Source organism: Dinoponera quadriceps, unplaced genomic scaffold (genome assembly GCF_001313825.1).
Source record: "Dinoponera quadriceps isolate SergipeBrazil2010 unplaced genomic scaffold, ASM131382v1 scaffold616, whole genome shotgun sequence".
Lineage (NCBI taxonomy): Eukaryota > Metazoa > Arthropoda > Insecta > Hymenoptera > Formicidae > Dinoponera > Dinoponera quadriceps.
Window position 1 is genome coordinate 1,754,611 of NW_014555184.1, and position 24,585 is coordinate 1,779,195.

Here is a 24,585-nt window from a genome sequence, read left to right on the forward strand (position 1 = left end):
AGGGATTTCACGGCTCGGCACGTCCGCGGTGCGCGAGCGAGAGTTTCGCGCCTAACGCGAGGGAGAGTTAATGAGGCACCGGGATTAATCGTATCCGAATAAAATTCCGCCACCGGCTCGATGTAAATGGATTTCTCGCGAGTGCGCACCCAAGCGATTCGCGCCCGGTTCGTCGAATCCCGCCGCTCCGTGCGCCTTTAATTACCGGTCGCTCGTCTTCCGATTTGCGTGTCGCGTCCTCGTTATGGGCCTTGAAATCGCACGGGCCTACCCGACAATTTCGACGTCGAATAGAGATCCGCATCAGGAGCGTATGGACGCGTAGGAGGTCGCCCGTTGCTTCTTATGCCGGCGTTCGAATCACCGCGCGCATATCAATACGACGCTCCGATCCATCATGCATTGAAATCTTCCCGGGGGATCCACGGCCATTGCGAATACGTGTTCCTCCCGGATCTGTCTTTTGCGAGAGCCGAAAGGTGGAGTATGGGAAGCGAAAAATTTATCTCAAGATAAGGGAAGTTTCCTCAGCGTTTCGTTGAGAACGGAGAACCGGCGGGAGGAAGGAGTACAAAAAAAGAGGAGACAAGAGGAGGACGACGAAGCGTTCTCGAATTTCATGCGCAATAATCATGTAAAATTCACCGTTAATAAGCTGCGTATTCCGTACGAATCGCCCGTTCCCGTTAATACGAAATTAAAAATACTCTCCGTTCTTGTTTCATCGACGCGTCTGGTAATTAAATTTGCGCGATATTAACTCTCACAGTCGCGGCGCATTATTTATCGGACACATGTTCGCTTAATTACGTCCGTTGTTTGTTCGGACAAATAATTACTTTAACCTCGTAAATAAAAAACAGAAAAATTATCGGACTATTGAAAAACCGTTCCATCGCGGCTCCTCGCAGGTGAAAAAAGAGGTGTGCGGTTTGTAGAGAGCAAGTCGAATACGAAAGCCAGAATTCGTTGAGCACTCAAAACCGAGTTGCCTCCGTGGCCGGGGAATATGTTATGCGAGAATATGGCGTGGCCAAATGCAATTTGGAAATTACCTCGGGCGTGGCGATAATTTAACTTACACCGTTCGCCGACTACTGCTGTGTTTTCGTCCGACATTTTTAGGTTGCTCACGAATTTCGCTTAGAGCAGGTGCTTATGATAGGAGAATATGTGTGAGGAGAAAATACGAAGCCGGCACCGCATGCAGAATATTATGGCACATATATATATATGTATATTTTTTTTTCATCTCTATATATAGAAGTGTGAAATACTATTTTTCGCAATTTTGCTCGAATGTTTCCTTCCTTTTTTTACAATAGCTCCTCTATAAAATAAAACAATTTTCACATATCATCGTACAATCGAGCAAAAAAAACTTCCACAAATTTTCCGCCGAGAGAGGTCCGTTAAAAATTGTACAGAGATAGTAATCAGTTTTTCGTTCTCTTTTTCTGCGAACACGTTACTCCGGGAATCTACAACGCCAACTTTTACAAAGCAACCACGAATAATGTGCAAGCGCTTTTAATTAAAGTATAACGCGAGGTGGTGTGTATATGTAAGAATCAAGCTTTACGAATTTCACACCGAGGAGAAATAACAGACTTTCGTGATTAAGGGGATGCCATACTTGAAAATCTCACCGGCAGAATACTGACTTTTTTTCCGCAAAGTTTATGTCTTATTGGTTGCACAGAATTACAAATGCTTTTACATAAAGAAAGTATGTGCGAAAATGAATCGGAATTATTATTCAGTACGTGGTAAGAATGATTCAAAATTTCAAAGTGACGTCTCTAATTATCAATTAGCGTAAATATTTATCTGATATAGAAGTCTTGCAGCTTGTACCGAATGTGTCAATGCTCTGATCAGAAAAATGTCAAGGAACGTATTTACGAATTTACATATTTGCAAAATAGCACAGGACTTTTTTTATTCACCTGAATCCGTTCAATGTCCTCGCGAAGTTCGTCCATGTTGAACTGGGACACTCTCTGTATGCACGAAAAATACAAAAAGAGTAGTGTGATCGTGTTAATGTTTATGTAACATATCATTTTGAGAATTGCACTTACGTTGTCGATGGTTATCAAGTTCGTCATCGACTTTGACATTACCGTAACAAAGCGGGCTTTCTGAATTCACGCGCGTGTCGCCGACAAAAGCAGTGTCATTACATCGCGTATCTCGTTGCAACGCTAATGAATTGTTCGCTCGATACTAACAGCATCGAGGTTCGATTTAGCCCGACAAGAGGCGTCTTTCAGCGATGACCAGTCGAGCGTGTCGGCGTCTGGTCAGCCTGGTAGGATTTTTAATGCGATTTACTGCGGCGACTCGTGTAGCCGACAATAAATATCGGTTATCGAGCTTTCAGCCGTGGAGTATCACGCGATGCATCGGGTGTCACGAATCCGCATGACGCATGGCGAGCAAAATGGTGTTGCGGTGCATTAAAGAATTATGATCTTAATCACACCGCGCACGAGCTTGCAGCTTGCTGCTGGCAGCGCGATGTAACGCTTTGTAATATTAGAGCTCTGCTATATTCTCCCTTTTTTCCTCCTTGTCCGGAGCGATTATATAAATATTCAGAGAACTACAAAATAAAAAACATTTTGTACTTGTGTTAAAATTCCTGCATTAAATATTTAACATACCAGTTTGTTAATTTAACATATCGTGTTTGTCATCTTAATATATTTTATATTGAGTCGATATTCAACATGTGTGAGTGTTCAAATAACACTTGTGAGTATTAAAATAATACATTTTATAGCTCAGTGTCGATCAACATATGGATATTATAATTTTGTGTTAATTATTTTTGACATAATATTTGTGTTACTTTTCAAACATACTCATTTCGTGTTAAATTAAGACAAATATAGACCGTTTGGGACAGGTGAAATGTATTAAATTTAACACAAAATTTCTTACTGCGTATGATGAACAAGTTTCTCGTTCCGTGAATGTTGTATGAATTCCGTTACACGAGAAGCGTAATGGAATTTTAATAATGAATTTGAGCGAGATCGACAAAACTTTGATGTGAATGAAATATCCGGGTCGTATAATTCGATATTTTTTTCCGACGGTCCCCTATTTAAAGCTCACAACGATAACGAGACGACTTTCGCGTTTTAATCTGTCCGAGGTTTCACTCCTCGATTCGTATTCGCGATCGACCGCGAAATTATCCGTCGCGATTCCGCACAGTCGACGATCTTACCGATTAGACACGTGCGCGCTCGTGCGCACATCTGCTGTTAGATAATTTCCCCCACCGAAATAATCTTATTCGAATATCACTTACTAATCTCCCACGCGACTCTTAAAACTCGCGCGCGAAAAATTAATTAAACTTTCTACATTCGCTCGGAACTGCCGGCCCGTAGTTTTCTCGGGTCGCGCGCTCAACTCTTTTTCGCAAAATGTTCCGTTCGCGACAGTCTTCTTAATTAACAGCATTCTCATCGGGAGCCGCCGTAACCGGCGAACACGCGCCGAATGTTCGCTGATTCGAGGAACACAGAAGTAATCTCGCACATCGCTTATCTTTCCCACCACGATATATCGTCTATCGGCTTTAAGTGAACTCTTTCTCTCTTAACGCATTCCGCACCGTGTGGGCCCCACCGGTGCTCCGCTTTGAACTTTCAGACCGTTCAGATCGTTCGACATTTTGGCACCGAAACGAAATATAATTGTGAAATGCTTTGGTAATTACCATGATGCGTTATTTGACAAGTTATTTGACAAATAAAATTGGATCCATAACACGAGAACGTGGCCGATAGATCATGTAAAATTAGTCGGGCGTGGAATATGTTAAACAGCGCGCACGTAAAATAAATGTGCCGATTAGCGACAAAGTAATCTCATAGTGAAAATAAATATAATTATATATATATAATTATGAATTTACCTCAATGTGTGAAACATGTATGCCTATATTACTGACAGGTGACGAACGTACGGACAACCTTATTACTGACAGGCAAAAATGATTATGTCATAAATTGACTCAGAATCATGAACGCCCTTACTGACTTAAATATAACAGTTTATATGCTAAGAATTCACATTCGTACTATTTGCTAAATTTTGGAGTAACCTGGATATATATATAAAATTTAAAGCAGAAGCACAGTTTTTAGGGATTTTTAGGATAAATACGGAGCTATATTATTTGACTTATTAAGAAAAACAAATTGTTAATTGGAACATTCGCCTTATGTTTCGACCGAAACGATTTTACAAACCGAAAGTCGTCGCCGCAAAACAACTTTATTTCACGAGCGTTCATTTATTTCCGCTCGCGCATAGCTCACCGCTGACTAATAAGCTCGATTACGCCTATCAATCTACGTACTATATCAATTTAACGTCATCATGATAATTTAATATCGTTAGATTAATTAGCCGTTTGACCCGTGAGAGCACTCAACGGGTCCTTTACCATAGCGGCAGTTAAACCCGCTTTAATGGAGGCTATCGACGTTTTGCGTTTTCAGAGATGGTGTACGATTTAATAGAAGCGACAGTGTCGTCGATGACAACCGACGACAACAATTTCTACATAGACGACGGCCTGGACGGATTCCCGGCGTTTGGCTTTCGACCCGGCTCCGAGGTGAAGCAGCCCTACAGACTGTACCTGCCGGAAAAGTTGCCGGCCGAGTTCACTCTGGTGGCTACGTTCAAGCCGACCTCCTTCAGAACGAGCTACCTCTTCGCCGTCCTCAATCCCTTCGAAACGGTCGTCCAGTTGGGAATTAGAATTTCGGTAAGCCGCACCATCGGGCGCAGCTTCTCCACTCGCTGTTTCCGCGAGAAGCCTCCCCCTCCAGGCTAGATTTTTGTCACCGAGGCTCACGGTTTGCAAAAATGATTATTCGCGACTCCCCGGACGAGATTTCTCACTTTCGGGAACGTTAACGGCTTTATTAAGGATTATAACGAGCGCGACGTAGCGCCGGGCTCTGACGATTGGGGGAAATAATGTGGCGTGTGGAGATCGAGGAGCAAATGTCGTGCGGAAATGAGGGGATGAGGCTGAGAAATACGACGTCACATTAAATCACGAAGGAATCCGCTTTAACAGCTCGGCGGTGGTTATTAGCTCCTTAAGCGCGCTTTATCAGGGCGGCCCTGTGATATTCCTCCGCGGGCATCCCTCTGTCACGCGAACGAATAAATATTCGCCGGACGAAAACGGCGGGAGGGGGATCGTTTCTTCGCCGACGCGATATCGGAGATAACGATTCCGCGCGATATACACTTCCTCCTTTTATTATTATGTTCCGGACGATACTCTCCAGCTGCTGTCTCACCCCCCTTCCCGGCCCTGCTCTTATTACAATGCTGCGCTTTAAGCGATCTTTAGCGAACGCGCAGTGTCTTCCGTTTGCCGATTCCTCGGAGAGACCGCAGTTACACGTTCGATCTTGAAATTTCTCCGAGCTCCTTGCGCTCTCCTTTCGGAGAGCCATTCCCGTAACATGTCATGTACGTGTTCCGAACAATAAGCAAGCCGGAATGCTTCGGACATTTCTGGGGAAACCTCAATATACCGGGAGGTACTCCCAAATAATATTGCCATTGTTCAACACGTGAAATTGCGGCGAGAGAATATTGCCGCGCGCGCTTTATTTGCTTGAATCACACAATTCCGCCCCGAGTGCCCTGCCCCTCGTGGAAGATTTATCTCGCGTGACTCGGCTGGCCGCACGTTGCGCGATTTATCGACGTGGAATACGCGCTTCATCGTTCGACGAGGAGGCGCGCGTTTGCTTACCCGCCACGAGAGACGATTCGCTCTGCCGTCCCCGGACACACGCGAGATTACCATTATCGGGATAATTCACGTGGCCGCGAGATAGACCGACAGATCCGCGGAGAGCTTGAAATTCAAGTTATATACAGGATGCCTGACGCAAGCCGTACCACCATCCGTCATAGATTTGCAGTTCAGGTCGAGGGTGAAGAAAAAAAATCCTTCACCATTCTGCAATCGGCCGCGCAAAATTTCGACTTGTTTCATTATTGATGCTATGTATAGAGACCTCTTGAATTAATAACTTAAAAATTTGCAAAATAGTCAAGGACTTTATTGAACCTGTCGCTGAGTACAACACCTTTTGTTCGCACACTATCAATGTGTGACGGATGCTTGCGTCAGGCACCCTTTATAAGAAAGTTAAAGAGCCATCCTCCCAACGTTACTTATAATGCAATGCGACTTGAGCAGTCACACGGCCATATTATTAGACGCACCTGAATAATCTACTATTGAATGTCTAACAAGCATTGGTATCGTGAAGCGAGATTTTATTACAGTTATGATTAATACGATAATCGATAAAAGTAATCATGATCGGTGAATGTTCGAAGGACGGACCCGGCTCGAATCAGAACGTCTCGCTGGTCTACACGAACTCGGACGAGCATTCGCATTCGGAGGAGGTGGCGAAATTCACCGTGCCGAAGCTGACGAAGAAGTGGTCGAAGATCGTCATTAAGGTCTCCGCGACCGACGTCACCTTCTACCTCAATTGCCACGAAATGGCACGCCAGAGGGTCACCAGGATCCCGCAGAAATTAGTATTCGACACCGCCAGCACGCTCTACATCGCGCAAGCCGGACCGCACATCCAGGAACGATACGACGTGAGTATCGCGACACCTTTCGCCTTTCCGTCCGTCGTTTTTGCGCGAGCGAAAAAACAAAAGAAAGGGATATGGAAAGAAAAAAAAAAAAGGGAGAGAGGAAAGAAGGATTGGGCGCCGCGAGCGTTCGTGCGCGGCGCGACGATGCGAAACTAAACGAAACGAGCGGCGCTTGTTGCGTGGGACGTTTTCCATGGGAATCGACGTGGCCGCACTCTCGCAGTCGCGTACGTACGAAGCGGCAGCGGGCGAATAAACAGGCTCGCGTGTGCGCATCGAAACGCACACTTCTTGTTTTTCCCTTCTTTTTTTTCCCGCTCGCCGGTCCTTTTTTCCGTTTTGTCGTTTGTTACATCGACTCGACTGACGCGAAACAAACAGGTCGCGCGAATCCGAACTGTCCGCGGCTGCGAGGGAGAGCGGTAAGTTGGTTTCGTTTCGCGAAGCCGCGCCGCGCGCGTGTCTCTCTCTCCGGAACGACGTCGTTTTCGTCTCGTTCGCGGACACGGTCCGGCGAATCGATTGCGTTTTTGTCCGCGGAATATTAAACGAATTCATTAGGGACGCTCTCCGGAAAGTACTTACCGGATATCCTCGTTCGGAATTATTCCGATGATTCACCGAGCGCGCGCCCGGGAGACACGAATCTCGTGATACGTCTATCTCGAGGATATTTAAGCCTCTATAACCCGATTCTCTTTTTCCCGGTTTTGAAAGCGTGACGTAAGAGAAAACTGTCAAAGCTTGACCGCGAAATATGAAGTAACAGTCGCAAACTATTTCGAGCGAACGGTGATAGAAAATTATAGTTACTTTCGGCGCCAATCACATTTTCTAGCAGTAGACTCTCACTAGACATTTTAGTTGATTAATATTCCTGTATTATCTTGAAATAATACGCACTTTCTGGCGTAAGAAGTGGGAAATGTTATAAAGAAACCGTTTGGTGGCAGTGTGATGCGCCTAGCGATGAACGGACAAAATCAAAAAGAATGTAGAGGTGTAGTATATATGACTCTTTTCAGGTTAACACGGTGTAATAGAGGGTTAATTGATAGTAATAACACGGTGTAATACAGGGTAAATTGAATCCCTTCGTTGCGCTTCAAATCGATGTTACAGCATATATCGCGCTAACTCCCGCGATCGAGACAAGAACGACGCTCGTTCGGAGATCCGCGGCGAATTTTTAGCCCTACACCTTCGCCACTTGTTTCACGAGTCTCGAAGTATTAAGAGGGCGCCGGCCATAAACTTGAAAATAAAGCGCGGCAGCCGACGGCCGCGGAATTAAAAGCGGCGTGGAAGTAAATCTGGTCCGGTATATCCTTTAAGAATTTAATACTGTATCCGGCATCCTGATAAAATAAGTAAAAAGGAGGTAAAATGATGGCACGAACGTGGGAAGAGCGCCGGCTAAGGGGCCGGTGGCTTCGGAAGGAGTGGAGAGAAGGTACGAAATACCTCATCGAAATCCTATATATCGATGTTACAGATCTGTTGCCTCGGTTTCCACTATCGCTCTCTCAAAGAGCACTCGAGCACGGTTCGAAAATCTGCCGCACACAATGAAAGACGAAAGATTCTCGTCGTTCGGCCGTTTACGTTTAATTAGAGAGCAGCAATTTCTGATCGATCTTTCCGCATTAGCGGGAATTTATTGCCGAAAAGGAATTTATCAGAATTACATCAGAAGCCGGAGTGTAATTTATTTGTCGTAACTACGATCGCGGAAATTTCATTTGAATATTGCACGAAAGTAACAGGATATAAAATAATGGCGCGCGTGCACGCGATATGAGAGACGATAATGATGCCAAGATAATGATTCTAACGTTAACACTGATAATACATACAATGGCCCATTTTTTTGTTTAATACGGTTTAATATATAAAAGAAATATTGCGTGTTGAAAAAATATTTGGAACGAAAGGGCTTAGAGGGAGACAAAGGTGGTGACTTTAACGATTTCGTTGTGTAGTCAATAATTCAAGATCATTTTAAAGTCAAATTCATTTCCTTAATAGAATCATATAGTTTTTTTTCTTTTTTAACAAATCGATTTCGTTTATTCTGCGTATAAAAATATTAGGGTGAGATCATCACTCAAAAATGTACACTTTTCGTGATATTTTACTTTTTATTTTGATATTTTCTACCATAAAATATGAAATGTCTCGTAAAATATTCACTTTTCGAATATCGCATTTTCCTATATAATAATATGAGAAAATTGATTATTGATATTATTAATTGCACATTGGTGCATCGATGCATTTGCATAATGCGACGAATTTTCTTAAGGTTTTTCTATGTTTGCTTACAGCGACGATTTCACCTGTCATTCTACGTACAAAGTTTTGAAGTGATGTTAGCGGGAAATGATACTTTATGAGACATTCCATACTTCGTGTGCTAAAAAATATAAGAATAAAATGTAAAATATCTTGAAAAGTATTCACTTTTCGATGATCTTACCCCAGTATTTTTATACGCAGAGTGAATAGAAAAATGTATTTGCGTTAAAAACACTATATGATTCTATTAAAAAAATAAAGTTAACTTTAAAATGATCTCGGATTATTGACTATGTAACAAAATCAAAGTTAATAACTTATGTCCTCCTTCAAACCTTATAGCTTTTGTTTAAAACCTTTTCTTTCTAAAACGCGATGTTTCTTATACACGTAAGTATATTCTTTAAAATGGGACACCCAGTATAAAACATTAATAAGATAATAATAAGAAGGAGTGACATTAAATTAAATTATAATCGGGGAAATAAAGATATTAACGATGTACGATGATGGAAGGCGGGAGCGATAAAGCGGAGATCCGAGTAAATATCAACGATCGCTTTGAAGTTGCGTTTCTCCAGACAATGACACTTTTACGTATAATCGTGTTTTGCGTCGAATAATTAATATCGCAGCGTGCGTGCATGGCAACAGCATTTAAACGTAACATCGCGAGCCTTTAAAATCGCCGTATCACATTAACAACAAGGACAGGCATGATTACGTATCATCGATACGGCAGAGAGGATAATTAGTCCTCATCCTGGCGCTGCACGATCATCTACAGAGGGGTTGTCCACATGTTGCATATCGATGCACGAAATGCATTGATTTACTCGATCCTTCGTTAATTAGTCAACCGCGATAATAGGCAGCCTGTGACACACTACAATATTTCGCATCGCTGTGTACCATTGCTTTTATCCCCCCCCCCCTCTCTCTCTCTCTCTCTTTTTATTTCTCTTGCGATAATTAATTCATGCGCTATGTTAATGAATTTGCACGTCGAACATCCGCGGGTCTTTTACGGTTTTATCCGGAGCTATGCAAAATAAACATAATTTTTACGTATTAATTAATATTTAGTTTCATCCCCGACGTATTTTAATGCACGAACAGACATATTACAGATAGAGAGAGAGAGAGGGGGGGAGAGGGAGGGGGAAAGAAGAGAGAGAGCGAGTGAGAGGCAGTTACGAACTTTGTGCATTAATTTAACAAGCTCTGCTAAAATCGTCTACTTTGTAAAACATAATTATCAGCCATCTTATCGTCAGCAAAGTACGGGGAGGAAATTTCCATTTCGGTCGCGTCGAGAGGAGTGGAAGAGGAGGAATATCGTTTCGCGTGTCCTTGCGAAAATATCATCCGCGGAAATTATTGAAGAATTCACATATCCGCGAATATAACACTGAAATCTAACGGAAGCTTTTAATGATTCAAACGAGAGATCAGAATGTACAATAAGCTCAATCACAACGGCGCATGATAATCGATCGATGATCTCGCGGTATATTTCGTCCACAGGCATCGGGAAAAGCGGAAAGGAAACGTGTAATGTCGCTGGCAGCTAATAAAATACAGTTTGCTCGAGAGTATCACGGATAAAATATGAGAAGCGCGGAAAATATGAAAAAGCGAAAAATATTCACGGCAAGCTCGCATTGCTTTAACATATTTTCAGTTTACAAGCTTGTGCGCTGCTCAAGATCTTGCGGAAAAATTTTCCCAAATTTTCTCATGTACAGTATAGATTCTAATTATTAGAATACCCAAAGTCGTCCCAAAATTGGTTATCTCACTACGATAACAATGGGAAATCCCATTTCAATCCCAAATATAGAATGAAGTGTATCTTTTGCGATATTTATTGTCCGCACAGAAAAAATGTTGGAATCAAATAAATGTAATTACCTGTTTATCCGTTCTCTTAAATCAAATAAAATTTTTATTAATTTAACTATATTTTAACAGCTTGTGGTAAATATTTACTTAAACGTAGTAATACTTTAATTTTCAAATGAATCGTTGAATAAAAGTGTAAAATAGTTTTGAATCTAAGAAAAGATCTACTATCGAATTATGTAATATTTATTTCTCATTGAAGAAATCTAGAGGTCTTTTAAATTTCGATTTTTCTGTCCAGTAAATATTTTCTAAAAATAAATTCTATTATCCTCAATATTGTGAATTTAATACTTGTTGCGATTGTTCTAACATATACAAATCAATGTCTACTTAACGAAGGAAATATCATAATGTATACATATAGCCAAATATATTTCTACTTGTAGTAAATATCTGCCAAAGAGTATCGGAATAATCATTTTACTTAGATCAAGTAAATATTATTTGAACGGTACCCTGTTGAAGAAAAACCGAGTGTAAATTCATATAGAAATCCATATGGAATCCCATATTGAATGGTGGCCTATAGGGATTTGGGCCAAAAGTCGAGATCTTAGGCAACGATCTATATAGATTTCCATATAGATTTCCACACACCATGTGAAGATTCCTGTATGGATTTTCACCATGTAGATTCCTGTATAGATTTTTAACATCCTATGTGGATTCACATGAGTTCCTTTAGATTTCTATGGGAATTAACTTGAAAATTTTCAACAGAATTTTTGACAGGGAAAATTTTCACGCTTTTTTTGCAGTGTGTGCGCTGCGGCTTGCTTTGTGCCGCGCGCGACCGTCGTCACCAGAGTCGAGTAGCAGTTTGACCGAATATCAGATTAGGAAGTTAATAAATTGGGTTATATTTTTAATGTTACTATACTTGATAGAAAGTGCACGTATATATACTTATGAAATATAAATACTTAAAATATTTTGCATATTTTATTCAATCGTGATATAAAATAAAAGCCAGAAATAAATTTTGGTAAAACATTAGAAGTGACTAAACAGGATCTATTTACCTTTCCTATTTAAAATCGTATGTTGGAAGATACTTCTAACCAGAACCTGCGTAGACTTTCTAACTAGAATTCATAATTATTTTAAGAAACCGGACTGGATTAATTATCCCAATTAGATCCCAGGAAATGTCCTCTCTCTTTCTATTCCTCTTTTCTTAGAAAATCCTTGAAATTTCCTGGGTCGTATCAAATTAGAAACCTATAGATACGCCGCGGGATTCATAAATAAACGAGCAGAAATTCGCGCGATTTTCGCGATCTGTTCAGCGTCTCCTGCATTTTCGTCCGAGGACGACGACGACGACGAGGAGGAGGACAACGAGAACGAGGACGTTGGGACGCGCGGTGGCATCGCACTCGGGAGACATTCTTATCGCGCATCCGCTGTCGTTTCGGTCTCGCGGTGCCGCTTCCTGCGTCTCTCGCTTGACTTTTTCATGTCGCCCCGGTATAACAGTGGGCGCGAGCGTGCGCAACGGAAAAGTTCCACAGCCGTTCCGATCGGAACGATTCGCAAGTTCTCGCCCCGTGCGGGCTAATCTCTATAAATTGTGGCGCGACGACGACGACGACGACGACGACGAAAAGGAGGAAGCAGCGGACGAGGACGGAGGGGAGGGGGTGTTTTGCGAAGCGATAGTTCCGAAAGAAGGACACGGATATGGGCCAGCATTTTCTCCGGAGACAGCGAGACGTTCGTATTTTATACCGTGGAAGGAATGAGGTTAACGCAGCGAAAGTTCCGTCTGACGTGTAGTTTTTGGAAAAGTAACGCGCGGTCCGCGCTCGGCGACATTGTCGGTTCGGAAATGTCCCGCGGCCTCCTATTCCCGGGGACGATCTTGCCGGGCCGTCAACGGCCGATCGTGGGCTCACTTTCCTCTCACCGTTACACCGTCGACGAAACAGCATTACGTGCGTGCGTCCATTCGCATATCGCGAAAAGTCATTTGCCGGGGGGATAAAACACATTTCGCACAAGTTGGCGAGCTCGCCGGATCGTGAAATTACTTGGGCGGGCGAGCATGCACGCGGTATCCGCGAGCGGTAAATAATCGTCTGACGATGCCATGCATGTAACGAGACGCTTTTCGGAAATTTATTTCTCTCATAATTTTGCCCTCACGCATTTTGATGCCGATGTGAAAAATATTATTACGCGCGCGTAGCCGTTGACCGAATTCGCGAGAGCCGACGAGAGTTCGCTTGTGCGTAGGGAAATGGATGTTTCCGTATATAGGTTGGATAAATAATACCTTCCCCCAACTGTTCGATTTTACGTGGTGTTTATAACGAGCGGTTGTTTGTATGCGGTAATTGCATTTCTTTTTCGTTCGAAACGTTCGCGCGCCGCTCTGTTCGAGAGTCACACACACGCTCGATTGCAGCTTCAACATCTTGGCGGTAAACACTCTGTTGTTTTTATGCGCTTAATGGAGAAACTGCTTTGTGAAATGCGCGAGTGCAGCGGGCGACACATCGCTCTTCGGCGGGGTTAAGCACACAGAGAAAAAGATTCCTTTGAGTTTGGTAAACTTTTCTTAATTGAAACAAATTTGTCTTTCCGAGCGGAGCAAACAAACGTATTACTTGATTCAACGAACAGGATTGTTCGATAAATATCTCTCTACGTCAAATGACATACTTCTTTTATATTTTCATCCAAAGATTACAATAGTTGTATGATGAAATAAATGAAATAAATGTTTCTTTCATTGAAAACCAACCATTATTTCCTTTAAATAATAGTTTCTTTCTATCAAACAACGTGGTTTACTCTAGCGAAACAACATTTTCATTCAAACAAAATCATATTCGATCTAATTCTGTATACATGTTATTAAATTATGTTGTTTGTATTAAATAAATCCAAGTCAAACAAACACTTATATTAACTCCAAAGAAACTTTTTTCTCTGTGCACGAGTCATCATTTCGCATGCTAAAAGACATATTAGTACAAGGGAAAAAATAGGATAAAATATTGGTCAGTGAGTACACTGAGAAACCCATTTAGTTGAATCAACTAAATTCGACGGGCAAACAAATTTTTTGGTTATAAGAACCAAGGTTTAATTCTCTGAACCAAAGGTTTGGTCCTTTGAAACCTTTGAAACCTCAAAGAACCAAATCTTTGGTTTAGACAACCAAACTTTGGTTCTTATCAAAAGATTTGTTCGCCCATTGTCAAACAAGAATTTAATTGATTCAACTAAATGGGTTTCTCAGGCCGGTTAACTTTGTATCTCAACTGTGGTCGGTAGAAATTAAATTCTGCAAGCTTCTGCCTTCTGTGAAGGGCCGAAGGAAGCGTAAGACAAAACATCGCTATTTTAGCATTGTCCACAGTTCAACCATTGCGAAAAGTTTGTTTCGTGATTTTCTGATGTAAAGATCGCTGTTAAACAAACTTGGTCAGTCGGTACATTTATTTATGCTAAATTATTGAACTGTTTTTTGCAATGTTACTCAAATCTTCTAATACGGTAAGAGTATTGGTTTTTCGAATTGATGGATCGTTACAGCGTGGTCAACCCATTTGTCAAAACATGTAATTTGGATAATATCGGTCAGTCGAAGTGTTGAAATGATTGAGATTAAGAATTATTTTCTCTTTGTAGAGAAGATGGGGAGATGACAAAATGTAGTTCCGTTGTATATTTTGCGGATTCTGGACGTACATGGATTACACTGATTATACCCCCAAGAGGTATCATTATGATGGATGCAATTTAATAAACAATTGGTTAATTTTTCAACATATTAAATATTAAATTTTTGCCATCTCTACAAATGTGTTTGATTTTCAGTGAAAAGTATGTCTTTTCTGGTTTTGTATATTATAAACATACGGGATATCTCGCTGACTGACAGAATATCTATCCTACAGAATGGGATCTACAGAATAATCTCGGTCAAACTTTATTTTTCTTTATTTGTCTCTCTGGAACACATTTTCATAAAATTTCTTGCAACAGTCGATATTAAAGAAAACATTTCTAAGATTCCATTTTATAAAACGGATCCTGAACTCTACATTTCTTACCAATTTTATAAGAATGACCACTTACGTGACCCCGTCATTGCTCCGTTCTCTTCTATTAGTGCGCAAATTCGATGAAGCTTAAAGGCAGAAATGGAACAATCGATAGAGTCTATTTGTTAAGCGCGCTGATAAGTAGCACACTTACGTGCGGGAAAAAGACTTTTCATAGGATTTGAATTTTTATCCGCACTAATGGAACTATCGCGTTCGCGAGTATCGAAATTCGACTAAATCCGTCCATTTCGGTCGCTTGCATTATTATAATGAGTCTTGACAGGCTTTCTCGCGATGGACGTCTTTCCATAAATGTATCAGTCGACCCTTTTTGGCGATCGCGAGCGAATAGTCCCGATGGGTAAAACAGGGCTTCCGCTGGCGGAACGATTGACTGCGGCAGAATCGCGGATATCTCGAGTGTTTTGGGCAATTTTGCCGCGTTTGTGGTTCATCTCCACACTGGCGTCCGCAATATGCGCGGCATGTTCCAAAATTCGTAATTAAGATCCGGTATGCACGCAAATGCGCGTTCGCGCCTCAAGTATTCGAAAAGTTTGCGATACGCGCGCGCGTGCATGAATCTGCCGTTCTGTTGGCCCGATTGCGAAATTTATAACGAAACCCACTAAAGGGCGAAATTCTACGCTTCTGGGAACATTCATATTATTCGTATGTCACATTACAACAATTGCGTAATAAAAGACTCTCTAGACATTATTAACCGTGATATTTACCACGGGGAGATCGTGAAGATAAACATTCGAATTTCCCAAAACACTTAATTTGAAATTATTTTACATATGCCGAGCAGAGATTGTAAAATATGTCGAATAAAGTACGCGCTGTTGTTTATTATATTTCACGCAGTTATTGACGATTCTCTTTCATCTCCCAAAGGATAGCTATGGTAATATGTACAGGATAGGCCATTTTGTGTTAAAAGCTGTTTTCTCGGAAAATATGCATCATAGTAGAAAATAATTTAGATAATAATTGTTTGGTTCGAAGGGAGGGAAAAAATAGGGACATTAGTTGGCCCTCGGATGGACACACGCTAAAGTTACATCAGGATCATAATCAATTTTTTAATGGAATAATATTTTTGTAATATATACCGATTCTCTTAGTCATATTGTATATAAATGTATTACGTTCGAAAAATCATCGAAAAGTGAATTCTCGAGATATTTTACAGTTTATTCTCATACTTTTTAATATATATCTCGTAAAATACTCATACTTTTCGATAACCTCATCCGAACACGTTTTTGCGTAGAATGACAGATAGAATCGATTATTGTAAAATCTTTACGCACAGAAGTATTAAAGTGGCGTTATCGAATGTTTCGAGAAATAATTCATATCTTGTACTGAAAAGTGCTTGGATAAAATGTAAAATATCTTGGAAAATATTCATTTCTCGATGATCTTATTCTAATACATTTATACACAAAATAACAAGGAGAAATCGATATATGTAACAAAACCCATATAATTCCATTTAGAAAATCACGAAGACCTTGACACGCCCTTGGCACGTCCATCCAAGGGTCAGCTAATGTCCCTATCAGAGAACTTTCAGAGAAAAGTTACGACACCTTAAATGGCCCATCCTGCATAATCGGAAATCGAAAGATAACGCCACTTTCTACAGCGAGTTTCATTTTCCGAGAAAACATTCACCGGTGGAGGGGAAAGGAACGTTGCAATTCGCGACGGTGATAATACTACGGCGCCATACATATTTCTGCATCGCCGTGAAAATATGTCAGCTCTGTGTGTTATGTTAGCGCAGCGCGGAGAAACTAACTTCTACGTCGACGTATTTGCATGGAATTTACGCCGGCGCCCGGGCGAAACGCCCGGGAAGCCACCGCCGAAAGAAAACGACGATTCCACGTCGACATATCGCCGTCGCCACCGCGTCTCGATATATCGCGCGCCGAAATTACGGCACGTCGATCACGGGACACGGCGCGCCGATGACCCCGCTGAAAAGACGCGACGCCGAGGAAGCAGCGGGGAACGATCCGGGACAAGTTCCGAAACGGATTCCGACGATCGAGCGCGTTTAATGCAGCGACGAGAAGAAAAAAGAAGAGAGAGAGAGAGAGAGAGAGAGAGGGAAAAAAGAGAGAAAAGAAAAGGGCCATTAACCCGCCCTGCCGCCCCCTTCCAGCGGCAACGGCAGCAGTCACGCCGTATTATTACAAACAGCAGCGACGTTACTAACGGCGCTGCGATCCGACGAGGAGGACGGAGAGGCCGGGAGAAAAATTAGTACGCTGCTTTGCGCGAATTCCACGATAAGAATGCCCCCGAGGATCTTTCGTCCGGGCGAAACGTCCGTACTCTAACCCATTCCGTCGCGAAAAACAGAACGAGGAGGACGGGGCAGCGTAACGAGGACGAAGTGCACGCGCAAGCCGGGGGGGCATAAGCAAGACCGGAACACGGTATATGGAGTCTCGAAGCAGCGCAGAGGCCTGTCGTACACTCGGATAAAAGCGCAATGGTCGGTCGGTCGGCCTCGTTTGCCACGAGACGAGCTTTGACGCGCGTTCGCGAGACCGAGACGAGGAAAAAAGACGATCGTTTCCTCGTAAGAAATTAGTCGCTGGCGAGAAACGCCAGCGGGGAAAGGACGCCCGCAGCATTTATTGCCGGCTCGAATCCCACCGCTACGAGGAACTTCCATTGAAATTTCGAGCTATTCGTAGCCGGAAAATGTGAATTCTCTCCGCATCAGTTAGGATGTATGAAGGAAAAATCACCAAAAATCGACATACCATTTTGTTGTTGAGAGCTCTGAAGTTTTGTCGAAGGGGTAAAATTGAAATTTATATGCATGGATGCGAACCAACAACACTTCTCTACCAAGAAATATGATAATTTTATTGAAAATATTTGGGGAAGTTGCCGTTGGACCCATGTCGATTTCAACGCTTCATCTGGTAATTTTTTTCACTCTGTTTCGGAAAAAGTCTTTTGTTGGATTATCTCTGCACATTTATAAATAATGTGTACGTTTCCGATCGATTTTCATGAAATATTGTAATTACCACGTGGACCTAGAGGCATTCTAAATTTAAAGGATAATCATTATGGACGAAAATGGAAGATTCCTTGAAGCTAGTCGGGCGAGATTACGTCGTTCCCCGCCGTATCCGAACGTTCTAGAATTAAACGTCCCGGTTAATTGGACGGTTTATGCTCGAAATAACAAATTAACAAGCCTTAACGGTCGGTATCGTTTTAAGACGAGTAATAATTCGCTCGCCGACTTGAACGAGCAAGCCGCCCGCCTTCTCTTCGGTAATCGTTACGGTGGAAATTAACCTATTCGAGACAATAAGCTACGAGGCGGCGACTCTGCCGAGACAAGTCTATTTGGAGATCGTCTTGATCTTGACAACAGAGGAACAAAAATAGAAAGAGAGAGTGAGTGAATGAATGAGAGAAAGAGAGAGAGAGGGGGAGAGAGAGGAAAAAAGACGTTTTAGACAAACGAGTCTAATTAACCCGGGGCGCGACTTCGTTTAGCCGACATTAATTAAAGCGGCGCCGCGCGGGATGATATTTTTAACGACGATTCACGTGCCTTTGCTCTAGCCGACCGTAAATACGATACGGGCGATCATAAAATTTTAACTATGCGACCAGACTTGCGGCTTTTCCTTCCTCGTGTTTTTCCTTTTTTCTCCACGCCCGTGGCACTTCCGTTCTCGCAACGAGGGTCATTACGGTGGTCCTGGGCGTCGGTTAGCGTGCGCGAGCGCGCGAAGGTTACTTCATTAGAAGAAATTAGCCATTTAGGAGCAGCCGGGCCCGCTAGCAACTCCATATACCTTCATTATTGTATAATCACAGAGATAATTACACACTTACGATATAGCGGTAAAAAAAAGAATTAACGAGTTTAATCAACGGATTAGCAAAACGACGAAATTATTTCTCTCCCCGCTCGTGACGAAGCGCGCACGACCGGCGGGCCGCGTTGTATCCGCGCGGATACAAATCGCGCCCGTCTAATGGGACATCCTAGGAATGCGTTCCGATGTCTATCTGACGGTTTAATGAATCCTAAATGTAAGACGGCGGGAAAATAAAGGCTCGATTACCGGGCAAACTCGCACGAATACGTACTCGGGTTGGAGTTGTCCGGAGAAACTAATACCGTCTAGCGTGTTACGTAAGGTTACCTATTTGTCTAGTACTTTATGGTAATCGGCAATTTGTTCGTCTGGCGCATTATAATTGCACAGACCAATGGTCTTTCACGTCATGCCGCGACTTTAACGTAATTATTAGGTTGTTATAAATTTATTATACTTTAATTATTACCCGGGTAGAAATTTAAAACGAGGACTACAATTTTTCCTCACTTCTGTCTACACAGAAATGTAACGCTCGTACGGTTTAAGTATTTTTAAATACAATTCAAGTTTTGTAAATTTATCAAATTAAGCCCTGATTGAGTCACAGGCCTTGTTAAAGGTATCCACGTAAATGCCTATTCAGGATTTATTGATGACATTCCATTCAGGGCTCACCTTCCTAAGCTATATCTAGCCTCAAAGAAGGCCTATTTTGGCGCATGCCTTTCTAGGGCCACTACAAACTCGGAGTATACCTCTATTAATTTCCACCCGGGTACATTCCTTAACTTGTTACACAGGGTGAGACAATAACTATTACCATCTTGGATATCTTCAAGGTGGAAAATATGAGAGTGAGAGTAAGGAATGTATCTAACCAATTGTATTGATACTGATGGTCATCACTTCGAATACCTCCTACAAATATCAACTTTCATCCTGACCTAAATTGTGAATAAAATATTTTTGTTGTTCGAAAATATTCAAGATAATAATTATTGTTCCATCCTGTATATAGCTTATACATATTTTAATATACGGATGCCATTGTTCGCGTACAGAAATAATTCGAGATATTGTTTCCTTCCCGTGCGTAAATAACAAGAGTAATAATCAATCACTTAACACAACGTGGCCTATATTTTATATTATCATTTCTCCGCTTTCCCTCTCCCTCTCTCTCTCTCTCTCTCTCCCTCTCTCCCTCTTTCTTTCTCCATATTTATTAATCACGGATAGCACACGAGGTCGGAACGGGCTGAGAGGCGCCGCCGCGCCGTCCGTTAGACGGTGCGAAACCATTTTTCAAAAGATCCCAAAATCTCAGAGGCCCGCGATGTAATATATCCGCAAAGTTATCCGGCGATCGCGCGGGCTACACCGCGTTTTTAATATCACGCGTTACCGGCAAACAAAATGAGCGATGAGAAAGAGCGAGGGTGGGTACGAAGAACGACGACGAGCGTCTTGCGTTTTCATAAGCCGCGGCGTGATGCAGCGTCGCTCATCGCCTTCATTCCGCTCAGATAAAGGCGCGCTATAGTCATGATCATTGCGAGCTATCCGTCTGTTCGTTCGCTGACTCGCGAAAAGTCGCGAAGGAAGGGGGCAGACATCACACGGCAGCTTTATTGTCACACTTTCTATATACTGAATAAAAAGAAAAGATGTATGCGATATTTCATAATATCATTCATATTTCAGATATGAGAGAAATCGATTATTAATCATTACGCATTGGCACATTGATGTATTTGCAAAATGCAATGAATCTTTAAAGTTTTTTTATGTTTACTTCCACCTATTGATTCCACCTGTCACTCTATGTGCAAAAGTATTAAACTGATGTTATTGAAAAATGAATACTTGTATACTTATACGAAGAGTTATTCAGAAAGAAAATCGTGAAAATGGGATAACCGACCTACTCAGGATCAATTGTTATATATCTTTCAAACATAAAGGAAACAAAATATGTAGCGTGTTTCAACATTTTTTTAATATTTTATGAAAGTTAATGGTAACGCATAGTCAAGATGCAATTTTAACCCCACCTGTTTTTAGGTCACGCTTTCGAGCCATTACGACCGAAAAAAAATCTGCATGTAACTTTTTACATCTATAAACATAGTTTCTTAATCTAACCGGATAATATGATTCTGACAAGATATATGTGTAAGCTGCGTCATAATTACTTTATTTAAGTAAATTTGCCCCGGTTATTTTGAACGAAAGGATTTATTATATTTTATAAAATATGTAATAATATGAGAGAAATTATATAAAGTCTTATTAATTATAATTATATTAATATAAAATAATGTAATATTATATTATACTATACATATAATAACAAAATTATCTATCAATATAATATAAAATTACTACATGAAAGATATTATTTTCTTACTATTTTATTGCAATAACAGTTAACTAATACAGGAATAATTAGCTGGGAATGCAATATTACTCACGACTATAAAGAAATTGCGACCAGTAGTTCCAAAAGCAACGGAACAATAAAAAGAAAAACCCGGAAAAAAATTTGCCCGCCACGTCCAATTTGTACAAAGTGTTGGTAAGTACAACATACAATGCGTTAGCCACTTTGTGCACTCGGGAACCACACCTAGCACGATGCCCAGCAGTCTGCATAGACTATGGAGAAAAGTACGCTCTCTTATTTAGTAAGCGAGATATAAGCTTCGTGACAATTAATTTTCGCGTGACTACTGCTTCCCCGTGGTCCCCCTTGCATTCCGACGAATCTGGCGAACCGTCCTGGCGGAGTAATTCCTCGGCCCGTTAACAAAACAACGTAATAATTGATGCGTCGGAGCCCGTCTGAGCAGCGCGGCATCAACATCAGTTAGCGTTTGACTAGGTGGCGCGCTAAAATTTTCTTTCCCTGCGTACGTATAATCCATCACGCCGCCGGGGTCACGACTGACGGGGATAACTAATTGGAGTTAGTCGACAAAGACCAAGGTCGTGAAACGAGATTACCGATGTGGTGGATCTTCCGCGAGAGTACACCCTGATCTAATTTCGATTATTATTCTCGCATTACCGCGAGCGTTCGCTCAACGCACGGGCCCCGTCCCGTGACTCGAACGAAACTGTAACTTTCTTCTCTTTAAACGACGACGATAATGACGACGCGGCCGTCGCGCGTGTGTATTTATCCGCCCGCGCGCGTTCGTTACGAGAGAGCGAGCTCGTATTTAATATATTTGATTTTCCGCTTGGACGCGCCCACAAGAGGGAAAGGGATCGCGCGCCGTAGCGCGAATAATACCGCGCCAAGTGGAATGGTCGAAAAATGACGCGAGTAAGACGTACCCGGCTCATTAAGTGGTGTCTCCTGATTTCCGCTTTTCCAGAGAAAGAGAGAGAGAGAGAGAGAGAGAGAGAGAGAAAAGAGAGTGAGACACGGAGCCTCTCACCTCCAATTTGCCGGATTATCCCCGCGAATGGACGCGGAATGAACAAGACGGGAAAGCCCGCGCGAAGCCAATGGGGTGGCCTCGTTCCGCTTTTCTCTTCGGCGAACTCATTTAAATACTGATGGACGCGGATTATTTTCTTGCCATAACCGCCCGCACTCGGCCCCATTCTCTCAGGTTCTTCCGCTCTCTCGCACTACATACATCTCGTTTTCCGCCTTCTCCGACCTCTCTCGCTCCGTTCCGTTTCCCCCTCCCCCGTCGCTTCCTCTTTCACGTGACGCGGTCGGTGTTGTACCGAGCGCGCGACGGACAGTAAATTGATTATCGATTCCGAATAAATTACGCTCGCCCGCGCGTATACCCCCTCGATCAGTGCTCTCTTATCTCGGACCGCGACAGCAACGATGAGAGGGCTCTTCAAGCGCAGCCGGGGGCATTGCGCGCCGCCCTTCCGTTTTATTTAAATCGTTTCGCGCACGTGCGATGTCGGCCTGAGAGATTCGAGGCGCGATTGCGGGCTATCGATGGAATTACGTCTAAGAGGCGAGAGAGAAAGAGAGAGGCGGAGGGAGAGAAGGAAGGGAGAGAGAGAGAGAGAGGGTGAGAGGGAGAAGGATACTAATAACGGTTGCGTATCGCTCCCGCTCGGCTCGTTTCCGTTCGTCCAACGCGCGTCGTCGGTGCATAATATGCATAAGCAGACATTTTATTTTCCCTCTCACGCGCGCGTCCAGTCCGCGCGGCACACGCCACTCGCTGCAGCTGGTAATAAATATTTGTCACGAGCGAGCGCGTTTGTCGAATCCTGGCAACAATTTAGATAATTTACAGCCGTTTAACGCGTTATGAAACGAGTCGATACATGTAGAATTAATAACATCACGTGACGATTTGGGTCATTTCTGTTGGTTTAACGCGCCGTCGAATGGACCCGTTTATTTTGAACGTGACGTAAGTGAGGTTCCCGGGGAATACTCGGTTAAAATAGACGTGTGCCGTGTCAATCTGCATTAATGTAAAAGTTTTATTGAAGAATTGCGACGACGAAACCGGCTGGATTCTAGGAATAACCGGTGGTGCGAAACCGTGTCACGTCGAAATACTTCTATCCTACCGGCGAATGTGTTATGTATTTCGACGAAACGTCGTATCGCTCCTGTAAAAGAGGAAAAGGAGAAAGTTATCGTATTGGTTAGAATAATAAATATTATAAAGAGGGTAAGCTTAAAAGTGACAAAATACGAATATTCTCGATGATGATTTGCTGCTCACGTTTCTCCCTTCTTCTTTCCTTTTTCATTCCAGTCGATCGTCCGTCAAATTTGTTTGATACGACTCGCGCCACTTGAAAAATAAATGGCTCAAATAAGCCACTGCACCGGCCAGAAAATTAGTTCCACTTCCGACGATAACTTATCCGGCGGACGAGAATGGACGATAAATTTCGCGAGTCGGGCGCATCGGATTCATAAAAGTTCGTCAATATCCCATCGCATTTCGCGAAACGATTGAACTTCATTATACGCCGGCGAAGTTCATCGAAAAACTTGGCCCGCTCGGCGATTATGCGAATAAATCCACGGTATACACAAAGGGCGGCGCAAGGGGTAGTGGATTACCATCGCGGCAACGTTGACCTTTGAACGTCTGAGCACGGACGCAAACAAGAAACTTTCCTTTCTCGCGCTTTCCACGCGCCGCGCCCGCCCAGCAACGGCGCTCACGGAAAATCTTGAAAGCGCGCGGTAAACCGGAAACGATGGGAAAGTAATTAGCCGGCTGTTTAGGAATTTAACGGCGCGCGTCCAGGAAAGAGTTTCCGCCGGGCGCGAGGATCCGTTGCGAGTTAATTAAACCGGTCGCTCTCCAAGCGAAAAGATTCTCGATCGAGCAGACAGCCGGGTGAGTATCGCGTGAACGCAATTTGCAGGCTGTCTTTCGACGGGCTCGAAAACGTGCCCTCGACTAAATGCATACCGTTCGGCGGCGTTAACGTCGGGATGAGGTGGAAATTAATCCGAAATTCGAGAAACTATTTTGCGAAGAGTACACATCCTCTACCGTCCTTCCCCCCCCCCCCCCCCCCCNCCTCTCCGCTCTCTTCTTGCTGGAGAAAATTATGAAATCCTGCTCTATTAGTATTATTCAACGTTCACTATGACGACCTCTGGCAATGTGAGATGGAATCGTTGCTCACTGTTATGTAGTGAAACGATTTTCTTATTATATTATAGCTGATTATGTTAGCCTTAACTACAAAATGCTTAAATAAAATATTAACGTGCACTCCATATATTTTATCTTTCT

General features: G+C 42.6%; 1 protein-coding gene across 4 annotated transcripts in view; it reads left to right on the forward strand.

The window, feature by feature from the left end:
• LOC106743356 (collagen alpha-1(XXII) chain-like) overlaps positions 1 to 24,585 on the forward strand; it is a 297,069-nt gene that overhangs the window by 89,411 nt on the left and 183,073 nt on the right. For all 4 annotated transcript variants that reach the window (XM_014617123.1, XM_014617124.1, XM_014617127.1 and 1 more), the window contains exons 3-4: positions 4,527 to 4,798; positions 6,406 to 6,681. In XM_014617123.1, coding sequence (XP_014472609.1) covers positions 4,527 to 4,798; positions 6,406 to 6,681 — 548 coding nt within the window. The remainder of the gene's footprint in view (positions 1 to 4,526; positions 4,799 to 6,405; positions 6,682 to 24,585) is intronic.